This window comes from Tupaia chinensis, unplaced genomic scaffold (assembly GCF_000334495.1).
Source record: "Tupaia chinensis unplaced genomic scaffold, TupChi_1.0 Scaffold144529_1, whole genome shotgun sequence".
In the NCBI taxonomy this organism is placed as follows: Eukaryota; Metazoa; Chordata; class Mammalia; order Scandentia; family Tupaiidae; genus Tupaia; species Tupaia belangeri.
In genome coordinates this window covers 1,345,666-1,362,703 of record NW_006204388.1, presented here as the reverse complement: position 1 = coordinate 1,362,703, position 17,038 = coordinate 1,345,666, and the positions used below count along the sequence as shown (strand labels likewise).

At 36.6% G+C, this 17,038-nt stretch overlaps 1 protein-coding gene across 1 annotated transcript in view; it reads left to right on the top strand.

Annotated features, from left to right (window-relative positions):
• CTH (cystathionine gamma-lyase) overlaps positions 1-17,038 on the top strand; it is a 24,914-nt gene that overhangs the window by 6,907 nt on the left and 969 nt on the right. Inside the window, exons 4-10 of the mRNA XM_006167134.3 lie at positions 664-773; positions 2,783-2,914; positions 6,614-6,671; positions 8,222-8,299; positions 10,128-10,280; positions 11,864-11,985; positions 13,764-13,816. Of these exons, the coding sequence (XP_006167196.1) occupies positions 664-773; positions 2,783-2,914; positions 6,614-6,671; positions 8,222-8,299; positions 10,128-10,280; positions 11,864-11,985; positions 13,764-13,816 (706 nt within the window). The remainder of the gene's footprint in view (positions 1-663; positions 774-2,782; positions 2,915-6,613; positions 6,672-8,221; positions 8,300-10,127; positions 10,281-11,863; positions 11,986-13,763; positions 13,817-17,038) is intronic.

Here is a 17,038-nt window from a genome sequence, read left to right as displayed (position 1 = left end):
CCCAAGATCCCGAGAAGAGAATGGAGGAGAAGGGATTGCAGCGTGACCATCCCCCCTGAGGGGTGATTTCTTGCTTTCTGTCTCTCTGTCTCTGTCTGTCTGGCGAGCGCACGTGCCTTATAGCAAAAACCTCTCCAAAAAAAAATAAAACAAAACGTAGTAGTGTGATTTACATTCTCATTTTATCTGTTAAAGCTTTCAAAACCACATAAAAAGATTGAGGAAGTAATCAATTCTTTTCTATTACTGAGGTACAATGAGGTTGAAAATTTAGTTTGAATATTGCATTGACATTGGCTCATTTATTTTAGATTTGAGTACTAGGATGAAATTATCAAAAAAAGAAATTGCTGTTTCAGGGAGTATGCTTCTCAACGTTTGAAGAGTAGAGAGCGGGTGTTTTGAGAAACATTTTGTTTCATGTCACTTGTGATGGATATCAAATATGTTTTATTTGACTCTTGAACCTTTAAAGTCCAAGCTTTATTTATTCTTTATGGTATGGGATAGTCAGACTATTTAACCAAACTAGAATTGTTTTTAGTTGCATTTTTATTGATAGTCAAGAGTTCCTTATATTTTTAAGGTGATTGTACTTAAAAGAAGTAAACATTTCTTAACACAATATTCTTTCCAATGTTATCTGATTCTCTTCTGCCTCAGGTACTAACAGGTACTTCAGGCAGGTGGCTGCTGAATTTGGATTAAAGATTTCTTTTGTTGATTGTTCCAAAATCAAGTTGCTAGAGGCAGCAATTACACCAGAAACCAAGGTAACTCAGCTAGTTTTCAGTTTTGTCTGTTTTCAATATTTCTATTTTTTAGAGAATGTAATTTAAATATGAACAACAAATTTTAGTAGAAGTCACTGGAAACATCAAGTTTCTGTAGTAGAATTCAAATTCAGATTCTGTTTAGTAGCTGGTATATTATTTTTGGGCAAATGATTTAAACAAAGTTTTAGTTTCTTCATTTGTAAAACGAGGATAATCGTACCTACTTTATAGTTAAGTGGTTGTGAGAATTAAATGAGATAATATGTGTGAAATACTTAGTACTGTTTCTGAGTGCATGGTAATCATTTTTAGAAATGTCTACACAAGAGGACACCGTTCTTGTTATTAAGTTCGTTTTGGTAATAAAAAGGCATTGCAGAGATTGGGTTATAGAAAAGGAAGCCCGCTAAGCCCCCAAACCCAAGCACAGCGGCTTTTTCAGGGTTCTGAGGGACACTGCTGCAAACAATAGACTTAGAGAAGGGCCACAGGCAATCTTGACCCGCAGTCCTGGGAAGCCTGTATGCCACCGGAAGGTGTTTTGTGCCTGAGTGAATGGCATATGTGATATTCTTTCTTGGGACCTCATTTAAATTCTGCATGAGTAAAAGAAGGACCAGTGTCTTTTATAAGTCAGCCTTTTCCAACTTTTTGTTAATGATGAAAAGGTTAGAATCGTACCCAAATTATGTTGCAGCGAATGCTAAAAGATCAAAATCTTTTCTCACAGAAATAATTATTTTGCTGCCGAACACATGGATGAGCTTTTGGTGGTTAAGGTTTGTTTTCAAAGGAGCTTGTTTTTTATCTTGCTTGAGAGAAAAAAAACAACTTATTAAAATAACTGCCTGGGTCCTTCTAAGGGAGGAAAGCAGATTTTGAGTGTATTAAGTCTTGTCAACAGAACTTTATATATTGTCTCTCTTCATGGACTGAAGTGAATACATGCCCCTGCAAAATATCAGATTCTCATCATTTGAGGTAAAATCTACATTGTGGTATATCATTTGATGTAAAATATCCCAGAAACCAAGGTAACTCAACTAGTTTTCAGTTTTGTCTGTTTTCAATATTCCTATTGTAGTTATTTACTTATTTAAATTAAAACAATTTTTTTTCAATGAAAATTATATATTTTTACCCAGGGATTTTTTTATGGAGTCTTTAAATAATTCAAGATTTTTGTAGTATCCATTATTTTAACCACCTTATCTTTTCTACAGTACAACTATACTAGGAAAAATATTAAACCAGATCTCTTACCTATTTATGTAGACAATAAAAAAAATGAGTCTTTTTTCCAAAGAAAGCTGTAGATAATGTAATGCAGTACAATGACACTTTAACAAATAGAGTTTTTCCCTTTTCTTTGGTCTTTTCACTATGTGCCTGGATTGTGTTAAGTTTTGGGCTATACAGGTATATCTTACTGTCTCTAATGAAGTATAATCAACCTTTCTCTTTTGAACATCACGTCTCTCCTTCATTATAAGGCCCATGCCCTTTAAGTCCTAAGTACTTATTTATAGTTTCTAAAGCATTTGGCATTTCTTAATTTAATATTAAGTATATTTTTGTTATTATAGGAATAATCTCCTAATGAAAACCCTTACTCAATGTCTCCTATTTATCTTCAAGAATTAAATTTCAAACACTGACCTATGTCTTTAGAATACATACTTGTTTTTATGGAAAACACTTGAAATAATTAACGTTAGCACTTTCTGCTTATAGAAACATTATTTCTCTTGATCCTTACAATAACTCTGTAGGATCAATTGTACCGACCACAATATATAGATAAAGAATTTGAGGAGTATAGAGGATAACTTAACCTTTCACCTTTCAGAAAATTGTAAAAGAGGCTAGAATTCAGATTTGAACCTTCCAACTTCATCATTTGGGCATTTTCATTGTATAAGGTAGCCTCTCAAGTTGTGACAGATATGACGTGTGTTTGTGAAGTATATTCTTACAGACTATTGCTATTTACTGAATTATTTTAGCTTGTTTGGATCGAAACCCCCACAAACCCTAAATTGAAGATGATTGACATCGAAGCCTGTGCACATACTGTCCATAAGCATGGAGACATTATTTTGGTTGTGGATAACACTTTTATGTCAGCGTATTTCCAGGTAAATGAAAATACATTTTGTTTTTTATATGATTAGTAGACCACACAGAGATCTGTAATGAGAAAAGGAAGTACTTATTTACATTAAAATCATAATCAAATTCATGAAATCTAATCATAATTGTTGCTTAGATGAATAATTAAGTTTGGACCATTTCTACTGTTATTAATGTCATTTCAAACTTATGTTGATTATTGCATGGTGCTTTGTAGTCTTTAAATGTCATCTCGATGAAAACTTTCTGGTTTTCTAAGGACATATAAACTCTCCGAAGACATGGCATGATGTGATTGTATCTGCCAGAGTCCTACAAATAGGAGGGACTTAGATGTTTGTGTGTTGATTGCAGATTGGTCATGTTATTTTTCAGTTACACATCTAGTATTTTTATATGTACAAGATGATAAAATACACTTTGTATTTTATATGTATTTTTATATGGTTTATACATACACATACACACACACACAACACACACCTTTTTTCTTTTTTTTACCCAGCTAACCTTCTAAGTAAAAGCTATACACAACGACATTTCAGTATCTGTCACACATGTTGTTTTGCCATTTCTCTTTTTTCTTTCTAGCTTTCCTTCCTTCAGTACCCCATAGACTATACCTGCCCTTTGTATCTTTAACTTGGGTGTACTATGAATTTCTACTTCATTTGTTTTACATTACAATCATATTTAGAGTTCTTCTATCTTGTTCTGTTTGGATTGCTATTACAAAATACCATAAACTGGGTGTCTTATAAACAGAAATTTGTGTCTCACAGTTCTAGAGGCTGGAAAGTTCAAGATCAAGGCATCAGCAGATTACAGTTGGTATCTGGTGAGGGCACGCTTTCTAGTTTACAGGCAGTACTTTCTCACTGGGTCCTCACATGGAAGAGACAGCAACTCTATGGGGCCTCTTTTCTAAGGACGCTAACCCCTTTCATGAGAGCTTTGCCCCCACAACCTTATCACCTTCCAAGCCCACCTCCAATACCATCGCATTGGGAATTAGGCTTCAGTGTGGGAATTTTGGAGGCAAACCCTTGGACCACAGCAGCTCCCTTTGGACAATCTTTTCCTGTCTACCGTTCTACATTTATTTCCTCCCCAGTTTAATCCTCCATACAGATTCCATTTCTTTTCTTTATTTTTCTTCCCTGAGTTCTTCTTTTCTGTTTTATTCCTTTTGTAGATCATGTTGGGATTTCTTTATAATTGACTTGTCATCTGCCTCTCCCCCACATCTGCTCCCTCTCTTTCCTGTGAGTAGCCTAACTCTGTTTCCTTTCCTTGTTAAGAGTTACCTTCCCTTTGCTCCTCTCTTCCTGCTTATACTTCCTGCCTAGTGTACTTCCTGTAGTTTGCCTTTATTCTGCAGAATTCTTGAAACCCAGCTCGTTTTTCCAGCTTTTCAATTAGACAGAGGTTTACAGGTTCAGTTGTTTACATTTACCCACTTCTGTTTTGAAGTTGACTCAGGCTGCTGCCTCCATGTGACTGGTCAGCTCTCTAGCAGTTTGCTTAAACCTTTTCTTCACCTTCCTCCCTTTTAGTTGAAGGAACCCCTATGTTTTATTTTCCTTTCCTGAAACATGCTTCCTGGCTACATTGCATTCAACTAGCTTCATAGCTTCTACCTCTGACTCATTACATCTTTGGTTGTTTCTTATACCAGGTAAAACAACCTGTTTTCATGTGAAAATCTTCTGTCACCCTCTATTAGTCCTGCGTGATTTTCAGTCTTAGATTCCTTACCCCATCTCCTTAACCCATATGCTACTTACATTACGCCAGTTAACACACCATAGGGTTTCTTTAGCTGAGTCATAATGAGTCCTATGTATTCCCCAAAAGATTGCATGAATGTTTTAGTCTAGACCTGCCCAGGTTACTCATCAGGCCTGGCCTTCCTTCTCCTGTTACTGTCACTAAAATAGGTCCAGTTTTTCTACCTTTCTGAAGCCCACATCAAATTTCTCATGACGAGGATTAGAATTTCCTTCATTTCTGTTTGTATTTATTCCAATTGAATTAATCATAACTACATCATCCTTAGGCAGCCACGTGTATTGGTTCCACAAAGCAGATCTCCTGAAAAGATCTTATCATTGTTTTACCCTTACCCAAACTGAATACATTCTCTTTCTTTTCTATCTTTCATTTATTAGATCTTCAGTAAGTCTAAGAAAAGGCAAAATGGACATACCAGTACAGAGTTTCAGATTAATGCCTCTGGAATCAGCCAGCCTTGGTATGAGTCCTGGCTCTACCAGGCTTTTAATCTGAGTGATCTATCCTGTTTTTCTTAGTTTCTTTTCATCTGTACAGCAAAAGCTATAACATGTTTTGATATTATTGAGTTAGGTAAATTATTTTCTACAGTGCTTTACTCAGTTATATAAAGTATTTAGCATGGTTCTTGGCACATAATGAGGTCAACAGATAGTAGTTAATGGTTTTTATTTTTTCTTTTTTGGCCATAGAGTTTATGGAATGTAGGCACTAAAAGAAACCTTAGATGTCATCTTCTTTGATCCCACCACTCTTAGAGATGAGCAAACACATATGTAGAGAGTACTTTGGGCAATGCCTTACTTAAAATATTTTATTTTTGAAATTCCTTGAATGAAAAAGTCCCATAGCCCCTACACTAATTCCTTTTAGTGGCTAAACTACTCTAGTGATGTCAACATACACACACACTTTTATTTGAAAGAAAATGTATATGAAAATGTATTGATAATATATTGATTACTAGATAAGTACATTATGACTCTAACTCTCACTGTAAACAGGCATTGTACTAAAGGATTAATTTGCAGGAAAACTAAATGAGAGAAAACAATCCAAAAAACCTTTTTTATAAGTGACTTCACACTTGGCAAAACTGGTATAATAAAAGAAAAATTAGAAGTCGAGATCGTAACAAACCAAGTGTGAATCATCACAGCATTCATCAGAAGGTTTTAATGATTAAAAAATCTAAGCAGTTTATACTTACTTGATATAAAAATTGCTGCATATTTATGTCAACTATTATATATTTTAATGAGTCATAAAATGTCAGTGTCTCTGCTGTAGGTAGTGTGTTTAGGAGCTAGTCAGTAACCAGTACAGAGAAACAAGTTCAGGAGACTTGTTGACTTGGATTTATCTGTTATTTCCACAGAACTTGTGTTTCAGTTTAGATTCTGGGTTCCACCTGTCATATTTTTATTTGGTTGAGGGAAAGGCAAGGTAGAATCAGAGATCCTGAGACATTTTAAGAGGCACATATTTTTGCAAAATGACTATGAGTTAGAATGGGAATGGGGCCCAGCCTTGTAGTGCAGTCCATAGATTACTACTGGAAGCAATAATTGCACTACCGAAAGCCACAAGTAGGTTCGGAGTTCTAGGTTGGCATGAAAGTACACTGGGCACACATGCAGGTGCCCAGGATCCTGATCTGCTGGAGAACTGGGAAAAGGGAGTCATGATGTGATGAGACCCTGTTAAGGTTGCTTCTTTCTCTCTCTCTTGGGCACGCACACTCTATAAAAAAAAACAAGTCTGTAATTATTTGCTTTATTAAAAAAAGATTTAAAAAAGGAAATAGGAGTGGAATGTACAATTCTAAATAGACATGTAATAAAATGTATTTTAAAATGATTTCTTATTAGAAATTAAAAAAAAAAACCACTACCTTTTGTTTCCTTCAGAGGCCTTTGGCTCTGGGAGCTGATATTTGTATGTATTCTGCAACAAAATACATGAATGGTAAGATATGCAAAGTCTGCACTTTTAAGGTTCTTTTCCATGGATTAGTAAAAATAGCATAGGGTTGATATTGTGGTCTCTTTTCTTCTACTGTCATTGAAGTATTTTTTTGTGTGTGACTTATGTAAAAAATTATACTTTGATTAAATATAGGATTTCATTTATAGTAAACAAACCTATGCTCATGCTTATGAGAAGGTTAAAAACTTACTATGAAAAGTTATTCTTTTATCCTGTTGACAGCTTAAAAAGAAATATTTAGTTTTTAAACCAAGTGTGAATCATCACAGCATTCATCAGAAGGTTTTAATGATTAAAAAATCTAAGCAGTTTATACTTACTTGATATAAAAATTGCTGCATATTTATGTCAACTATTATATATTTTAATGAGTCATAAAATGTCAGTGTCTCTGCTGTAGGTAGTGTGTTTAGGAGCTAGTCAGTAACCAGTACAGAGAAACAAGTTCAGGAGACTTGTTGACTTGGATTTATCTGTTATTTCCACAGAACTTGTGTTTCAGTTTAGATTCTGGGTTCCACCTGTCATATTTTTATTTGGTTGAGGGAAAGGCAAGGTAGAATCAGAGATCCTGAGACATTTTAAGAGGCACATATTTTTGCAAAATGACTATGAGTTAGAATGGGAATGGGGCCCAGCCTTGTAGTGCAGTCCATAGATTACTACTGGAAGCAATAATTGCACTACTGAAAGCCACAAGTAGGTTCGGAGTTCTAGGTTGGCATGAAAGTACACTGGGCACACATGCAGGTGCCCAGGATCCTGATCTGCTGGAGAACTGGGAAAAGGGAGTCATGATGTGATGAGACCCTGTTAAGGTTGCTTCTTTCTCTCTCTCTTGGGCACGCACACTCTATAAAAAAAAACAAGTCTGTAATTATTTGCTTTATTAAAAAAAGATTTAAAAAAGGAAATAGGAGTGGAATGTACAATTCTAAATAGACATGTAATAAAATGTATTTTAAAATGATTTCTTATTAGAAATTAAAAAAAAAAAAAACACTACCTTTTGATTCCTTCAGAGGCCTTTGGCTCTGGGAGCTGATATTTGTATGTATTCTGCAACAAAATACATGAATGGTAAGATATGCAAAGTCTGCACTTTTAAGGTTCTTTTCCATGGATTAGTAAAAATAGCATAGGGTTGATATTGTGGTCTCTTTTCTTCTACTGTCATTGAAGTATTTTTTTGTGTGTGACTTATGTAAAAAATTATACTTTGATTAAATATAGGATTTCATTTATAGTAAACAAACCTATGCTCATGCTTATGAGAAGGTTAAAAACTTACTATGAAAAGTTATTCTTTTATCCTGTTGACAGCTTAAAAAGAAATATTTAGTTTTTATATGACTTCTGTTTTATTAAGTATAGCTTTTACTGCTGTCAAATTTGGTACCATGTACTTAAACTTATTTAAGACGGCTTGTTCCCTTAGAGTCCTTTCAAGTGAAAGGCAAGTTTTGGAAATTATAAAATGAAGAATAAATGTAAATTGTTTTTAACTTAAATGTTTTGCTTTGTTTTAGGCCATAGTGATGTTGTAATGGGCTTAGTGTCTGTTAATTCTGAAAGCCTACATAACAGGCTTCGTTTCTTGCAAAATTGTAAGTATTAACAAGTCCTTATTCCCTGTTAAGCAATTAGTGACATTTGATATTTGTATTTTTACTAAATGTTGTGAAATGGTGGCATTTTTTAAAGAATTATTTATGTAATATTATTTATTATTATTTTTTAAAAATTCACTATAGAGGATATGCACTCATCACATAAGAGAGAGAAAGTGAGAAAGCAAGTCACAAGGTCTGGGACTCAAACTGTGGTAGGTCGTATAGGAGTCCAATGCCTTAACCACCATGCCACCTGCTAGCCCTTGAAGTGATAGCATTCTCATAATTTAGGAAAAAATGAGAAATAGGATAAAAATTCTGATTTTTAGAGGAAGGTAGAAAAAGTAGAAAAAAAATTGAGTTATAAAAATATTACTGGGTCAGCCATTGGCATGGTGGTTGGAGTATCTGGATCCCAAATGGCTGGCTGGGCAGTTTGAATCCAGACCTGGTGTCTTCAGAAACATGCTGAGTGCATGTGTGTGTGTGTGCCCCAAATCCCAAAATGAGGGAGAAATGGAGGACAAGGGATTGCATTGTGACCATGCCCAGCGTGTGTGGGGGGGCTTTATCATTTACCCGTTCTCTTTCTCTGTTTCTTTCCAGGAAGCTCATGTGCCCTTTGGCAAAAAAAAACTAAACTGAACTAAACTAAACTAAAATACTGTTATAGAATGTCAAGGCTTTACAGCATGATGTAAACAATAAATTTCATTATTTTATCCATTTTTTAAAAGAGATTTTTGCTATAGTGTAAGTGTATAGAAAGTGAAAAATTATCCCCCCGGGTGGGATGGCAATGCTGTAATCCCTTCTCCATTCTCCTCTCAGGATTTTGGGCATGCACGAGCATGTGCCCTGAGTGAGTTTCAAGTGCCCTGGTCTGGGACTTGAACCGTTGTCAGTCATGTGGGAGTCCAGCAACATAACCACTATGCCATCTGCTGGTCCAAGTTTTGTTATTTTTATGTTTGTGTGAATTTTAATCATAATTTGGTAAAGCTCAAGGGAATTTTGGCTTTAACACTTATATATGTTGAGTTTCTTTCTTTTTTTTTTTTTTTTAAAGCATTTTAAATGATGGCTTTTATATTCTGTACCTGGAATGGCTATTCATTTTAAATGGCATTTAAGGTATAAACTTACATTTTTCAACAGATGTCTAAATACTATTTCCTGTTTTTATTGCTTAGTTTGTCTCAAATATGGATTAAGCTTTAACTGACTGTTAAGATACAAACACACATTAAACTAAAAATGCCCTTCTAGAAAATAAGTATTAAAATAATAAAAAGGGATGCTGAGGAGGGAAACCAGTACTTATTGCTTGATAAATGTCCTTTCATTTATAAAATGTAGAAATGAGTTGTGTATCCTGGAGGCATGTGAAATCACAGGCATCTGTAGACAAAGGCTAAATTGACTGTTGATAGAATATTCCGTATTAATAGGGGTTGAATTGCTCTTTTAGTCTTCACATTATAATAATTTTTCAAAGAAATACAAGGTTAAACTATGTGTAGTGGGTCATTAAAATCCCAGAAGGGATTATTTTTCTTCATATGTGAAACACTGTTATCATTGTGTCTTTACTTAGTTTTTCAGGGTATTCATTTCTCCTTTCATCTTAAAGCACATTTCTCTAAGCATATTTTCTGCTTCATTCTCATGCTTCTGATTTGATGTATTCATTTACCCTCTAAAGTTCAAATATTGAGCTTTGTAGCTAGGCTTTGAGTCACTATAATAAAAAAGAGAGATCAGAGAGTTTTCTGGGCCTCACTGCAACCTCAAACTAACCCAGGATGTGTTCATTTTGCAGCTCTGGGAGCAGTTCCGTCTCCTGTTGACTGTTACCTCTGCAATCGAGGTCTGAAGACTCTACAAATTAGAATGGAAAAACATTTCAAAAATGGAATGGCAGTTGCTCAGTTCTTGGAATCTAATCCTCGGGTAGAAAAGGTTATTTATCCCGGTATGTGAACTCGATTTCTTTCTTTTTTTTTTCTTTTTTTGAGAGATTTTTGCTTATGGGGCATGTGTACTCGTTGGAAACACAGAGAGAGACTGAGAGAGGGAAAGTTAAGAAATCATCCCCTGGGGGTGATGACCATGCCACAGTCTCTTCTTTTCCATTCTCCTCTCAGGATTTTGGGCACACATGCACACGTGCCCAGCATGATTTTGAAGCCACTGGGTCTGGACTCAAACCTTGGTTGGCCATGTGGGAGTCCAGTGCCTTAACTGCTACACCACTTGCTGGCCCCTGAACTTAATTTCTAAGAGATGTTTCTACAGTAGGAATTTAAGAGCATCCTGTTTACATAACATTTGTAAGCTAGGTGCTTTCCTATATTTTTATGTTCACTTGTTGTTAATCACTACTGTTTGACAGGCTCTGTGGTGGGTCTGGTAGAAAGAAGCTGGACGTGGACTTTCACCTGGTCTCGTTGATAGTCTAGTGGATGCTTTGATAATAGAAAGCTGGTTTTATTTATTAGATTTTCCTGTGACCATCTTTAGATTGAAGGTCTTGCATACATATTCCAAGCCTGCAAATTTAAACTTTTCGGTTGATTTGTTTATAACCTTGTCAGTCTGCTATTTAACCTTACTAGTAACTTTGATCTGATAGAGGTTTGTCCAATGCTGAGATTTGATACTTATGCACCAAAATTCCCCTGAGGCTCTTTCACTTCCTTTTTGATTTTCTTCAACTCTTCCAGCATCTAGAAATGCTCTTGTGGAGTTAGTAGACTTCCATGTTACTCTTAGAATTTATTTTATCAGTCTTTTAAACAGCTAGAGTAGTCTTAAATGAATAGGTTTTCTAGTTTTTGTTTTGTTTTGGCCTTTTAATTTATTATTATTATTATTACTATTATTGTTCTTTTGTGGTATCTAGACGTGAGTCTCTGTTATACAAAAGAATTATGGGAAGTCCCTGGCCTCAAGGAACTTAGATGAACAAAGGCAGAAATATATATGAGATGAAATGCCCTGTAGGTAGTCTAGGTAAAAAGCTGTTGACTGCTGTGTATTTGGGAAGGAGCAAAGAAGAGTTTTGAGCTGTGCCCTGAAGAGTGAGTATCATTTGTTAAAAGGACCTAAACAAGTCATTTCAAATTCATTTGACAAAGGTCACTAATTATCAGTTACAGACCAGGTTTTGTACTAGGAACTGGGATCCAGTTATTAAAAAAAAAATAAAATGAATTTGCTGTCATGGATGGAGCCAGTCTGGTGAAGAGGGCAGATATTCCACAAGAAATTACAGGTGGATCTAGTGAGCAAATGGAGACCAGGGCAGGGCGGCAGCATATGAAAGCATATGATGAAATGAAGTGCAGTGCCACTCATGTAAAGCAAGCTGGTGTGGCAGGAGCATGGAGAGAGTAGAAAAGATACATCAGTACACAGCTGAGGAGCCTGACGTGAACGTAACGTAAATCTCATTATTAGGCCTATTTGCAGTTTCTGTAAGTGGACTGAAATTTTTTTCCTCTGAAATTACATGGTTGCCTCTAAAACAACTTTGATTGTATCTTACAATTACAGGGCTGCCTTCTCATCCTCAGCATGAGTTGGCAAAGCGTCAGTGCACTGGTTGCCCAGGGATGGTCACCTTTTATATTAAGGGCACTCTTCAGCATGCTGAGACTTTCCTCAAGAACCTGAAGGTAAAGTTTCAGAATAGGTTTCTAAAGTATCCCATTATGATCTTGTTTATCTCTCACTTCCTCCCAACACAGAAAAAATATATATATTTATATAAATATTTATATTAAATTTATATATATATATAAAAATATTAAAAAATATAAAAATAAAAAAATATATATATATTTGAGAGGTTTTTGCTATAGGGTGCGTGCACTCGCCAGAAAGACAGAGAGAGACAGAGAGACAGAAAGCGAGAAATCACCCCCCCGGGGGATGGCCACGCCACAATCCCTTCTCCTCCATTCTCCTCTCGGGATCTTGGACACACATGCACACGTGCCCAGCGTCAGTTTAAGCCACCGGGTCCGGGACTCGAACCGCAGTCGACTAAATGGGAGTCCAGTGACATAGCCATTATGTTAACTGCTGGTACCGAAAAAATATATATTTTTTAATCTGTAGGTCATCCCTGTAAATGTCTTTATCATGGAATTGGGTAAAAATGATTCAAACAACAATGGCAGATAGCAGGCATTTGACTATGTTCATTTACTTACCTCTCCACATACTATGATCAATTCGAGAGGGACAGAATGTTCTAATGCATTGGTTTTCAAATTTGTTTAAAAGTGAACCCTTGTAAAGATGAACTAATATGTGAAACCTCAAGGTAGTGTACAGTTTGTGGACTGTATAAAGGCTCTTCTGAACTACATGCTTTCCAAAACCTGTGCCTCTCAGGCTGCATATGGCTAAGAGCGAGGGAAGGGGAGGCCTTTGTCTAATGGCCATAAAGGCACAGGCTCAGAGAGGCCCTGGGTAAGAAGTCTCTGTTACTCTGAACACTGGGCTTACCTTGACCTCATGCAGTAAGTAGACTTTGAGGTTTAAATGCTGTAAATCTAATGAATAAAATGCTGAAAGATTAGTTAAGAACCCCTTGGTGTCACAGATTTGCTCACCTAGAAATTCAGTAAGATAATAATATATGTCTAATATATTTTGAGACTAATTTATAGAATGTGTAAAATTTTGTTACACCATAACACTAAATACAAAAACTGAGTTTTTCCTATTCTGGTAGAGTTACATGAATATATTAATTTAATGAGTGATACATATTAATAAATAAGTGTGTATAACTTTGTAGACATTTAGAGATTTTTTTGTTTAAAGGGTGAACACTGAACTAGGTCTCAAATGTAATTATTTCAAGGTTTTAGAGCTCATGGTAAATCTTACTTAAGTATAGGCTAGTAGAAAGATATAGGAGAGTCAATTTTTTTTTTTTTTTTTTGAGAGGTTTTTGCTATAGGTCATGTGCACTCGCCAGAAAGACAGAGAGAGACAGAGAAACAGAAAGTGAGACATCACCGCCCTCCACCCCAGGGGGCGAGGGGAGGGCCATGCCACAATCTCTTCTCTTCTATTCTTCTTTCGGGATCTTGGACACGCACGTACATGTTCCCCTACGTGAGTTTAACCCACCGGGTCTGGGACTCGAACCGTGGTCGACTACATGGGAGTCCAGCGAGGTAGTCATTACGCCAACTGCTGGTCCCAGGAGAGTCAATCTTTTAATGTTTTAAAAGTTTAAATATGTCTAATTTGTGAAGTTACTGTTTTAGACTCTATTTTCATGTTTTCTCTGAATTTCTTGCCTAATATTTAGTTTATTCATAATTACCACAATTGCCTTCCCCTGTGGCCAGGCCATTTCATTAAATCATTTACTTTTAGATTTTAGTATTTTTATTTTACTGGACTATCTAAATTCATGTTTTCTTTATTACAGTTATTTACTCTAGCTGAGAGCTTGGGAGGATATGAAAGTCTTGCTGAGCTTCCGTAAGTATATTTTTATTTTTCTCAAGTGTTTTTAATTTGGTGTTAGCCTTAATGATTAAAAGAGTAGTAGGATAAAATGGGGGATAATTTGCATATTTAATAAGAATAGCATGGCACTAACTACTAATCACAGTGGACTCTAACCCAATTGGGGTGGAGACCTTGATAAAAATCTCATGTGGACCTGCTTATCAGTGAGCTATGGCCTTGCCTCCTTCCCTGTTCTGCTTTAATGGGATTCCAGTAGTAATTGCATTCTAGGATCTCTGACCTCTGACCCTGGGCCACAGTGCTACCCAACACAGTGCCTCGGAAGGGTTCTTGGAGACTTTTGGAATAGCTGTTTTCAAGGTTCCTTAGAAAACAGAGAATGCCTCTGGTGAAACTCCTTCAGGCCCTTTATTGTCAGAGAAGAGCCTAGCAGATAATGTCAAGTCTACATATTTTCTTTTCTCTGTGGGGTAAACCTTTAATGGCTCCAACTTGTCTACAAGATGAATCCAAACTCTAACTTGGTTTCTAGGACTTTCATTATCTGACTCAATTTGTCTATTTTTAAAGAGAATAATTCATTTTATTTTACTTATTATTATTATTTTTAATTTGATGAGAGAGAGAAAGAGAAAGAGAAAGTGAGAAAGCAAGCCGCCAGGTCTGGGACTCGAACTGTGCTCAGCCACGTGGGCGTCCAGCCTCTTAACTACCACACCCCCAATTTGTCTATCTTTATCAAAGCACAAGAGAATATTAGAACAGGAATCAAAACAAGATTGTGAAGTCCAACAGCTTATTTTACTGACTAGGAAACAAAGATCCTGAAAGCTTAGCTGAGGTACTTAAATGCCACACGGGAATATACTAGTGACCTCATTCTTGAAGCTTTGCATCCAAAACAATGCAGAGAGGTAAGGTAGCCTGGATCTGAATTTGAGCCCCACTTCTACCAATTACTTAACCATTAAGCTTCAATTGTTTTCGTCTATAAAAAGGGGTTAATGATTAAAATGATGTTTATCACTTATTGATTGCCTGTTCCACCAAGCATTCCAGAACTCTATCTTGCCTTTATGTCTGTTGCCGTGGCCATGCATTATGATCATTGCAGCGGTAGAGAGTGCACTCCCTGGTCATTTCCAACTGTACTAAGTGCACACGGTATGCTTCTGTGTTTTAATTTGCAGAGACATTTATGAACTGTTGAGGTCCATGAAGCATTATGTTGACAAATGTCAAGGATTACCAAAATGTAGGCATATTTTCTGCTTTCTCATAATGGTTGACAGTTAGAGGGAGAGTTGGGGTAATCTCACAAAGCTAAAAAAAAAAAAAAAATGGTGATACCCAAATAATGATTTGAATTCATTCAGATTACCAAGACAGCTTTTTGTTAGTCTTCCCAGAAAATGCCTGCTAGTGAAGTCTGGATGCACAAGAGGGCACACTCAGGATACGAAATGGCTTTATTTTTCATAGTAATGAAATGCATATTACTTTAAAAATAGACCTCTCCTGATTTATTTAGGGATTTGGTTTAAAGTTGCTTGGCCCTCAGACACTCCGGCTATGGCTGTAACGGTGATGCCAGTGGATGAGTGAATTTAGGTCAGGGCTCGTCTGTTCTGTCACCCTTGGTTCTGTGTCCCCAGCTCTGCTGCAACTAGTGCAGCATTGCAATCAGGGAGGGAGGAAGTGACGCTGACGTGGACTAGGCTAATCTCCCCACCTCTCAAATATTAGCTTGTGACCTTAGAGAAGTTATTTATTCTCTAAATCTCAATTTCTTCCCATGTAAAACGTGGATGACACTGTACCTAGCTCTTAGGATGGTTGTGAGAACATGAGAAAAAAATCTGTAGGCTAATGCCTTGGTTCAAACTAAGTACTCAATGTAGGTTAACTACTACTATGATTATAATTGTAATTCCATGTACTTGTAAGTCCTTTATATATGTTCCTTCACTTGAGGCCTGTGACAGATTTTGAGGCAGGTGTTATATTCAAAAAATGAATGCACACAAATTACCTAACAGAGTACCCACTTCAATGACAAGCATGCAATAGATGCTATCTACTATTATTTCAGGTAAGGAAATAGACACAAAGGATAGGTAACTTACAAGGTCACACAGCCAGTAGGATTCATCCCCGAATCTCTGAGGTCTAAGTATTTATTTTAACATGTGCAGTCTCTTATAAAGAATTAAGAGCCTTGAGACCAGCAGTTGACAAAATGGCTATGTTGCCAGACTTCCATGTAGTCGACTACGGTTTGAGTCCCAGACCCAGTTAAACTCATGCCGGGCACGTATGCGTGCGTGCCCAAGATCCCGAGAGGAGAATGGAGGAGAAGGGATTGCGACGTGGCCGTCCCACCTGGGGTGGTTTCTCACTTTCTTTCTGTCTCTCTCTGTCTTTCAGGTGAGTGCATGCACCCTATAGCAAACAAAACAAAACAAAAAACTAATCCCCCCCAAAAAGAATTAAGAGCTTGACAGAGCTGAACACTTTAAGGAGGATGTTTATGTATGTTTATGTATAAAGCTTCATTAGAGTGATAAAGAGGATAACTGTTTACTCAGACCACTATTAAGATTTTCTTCCCATTGGTCTGAAGTGAGATAGAAGACAGCCAGCTCAGTCATTGGATTTGCTGGTGGTGTGCAGGGAAAGGAAGAATGTTGGTGGCAATACGTGTATTGGAGCTCAGTAAGACTGTACGTCTCTCTTTCATGAGGCCTCAGTTCACAGAGATTTCTCCTTCCTCTCAACTCTAGCAGTAATTTGTCCAATTGCATTTGCTGGAGATTATTATGTTTAGTAAATGGTTATAGTCTTTAGCTCCTGCCTTGTTATCTAGAGTAAAGGAAACACCTTGTTTCTCTTGGTTTCTCAATTCTTACTGTAGAGTTTGACACACAATAGGTGTTTTACCTTTCCACGCGCTGATGATGATGAGTCATTAGATACTTTAGAAAAACCTTCAAGGCCTCTATGTCACAGGTTATATACTGGAATTCCTGACGCTCAGTGCTTACTACCAGTGGCCCTGGGTGGTCTTTTCATGATCTTCCTCAGAAGGTTCAGTTCCAGATTGATCCATTGATCCAGAGGGAATTAATTACATTCTTGGTCCAAGAGACCTCAGATAAGTAACTTTCCAGCAGGTTGTCCAGCAGGTGGGATATCTGACTGCAGGTGGGGTATGTGACTTTTGGAGACACT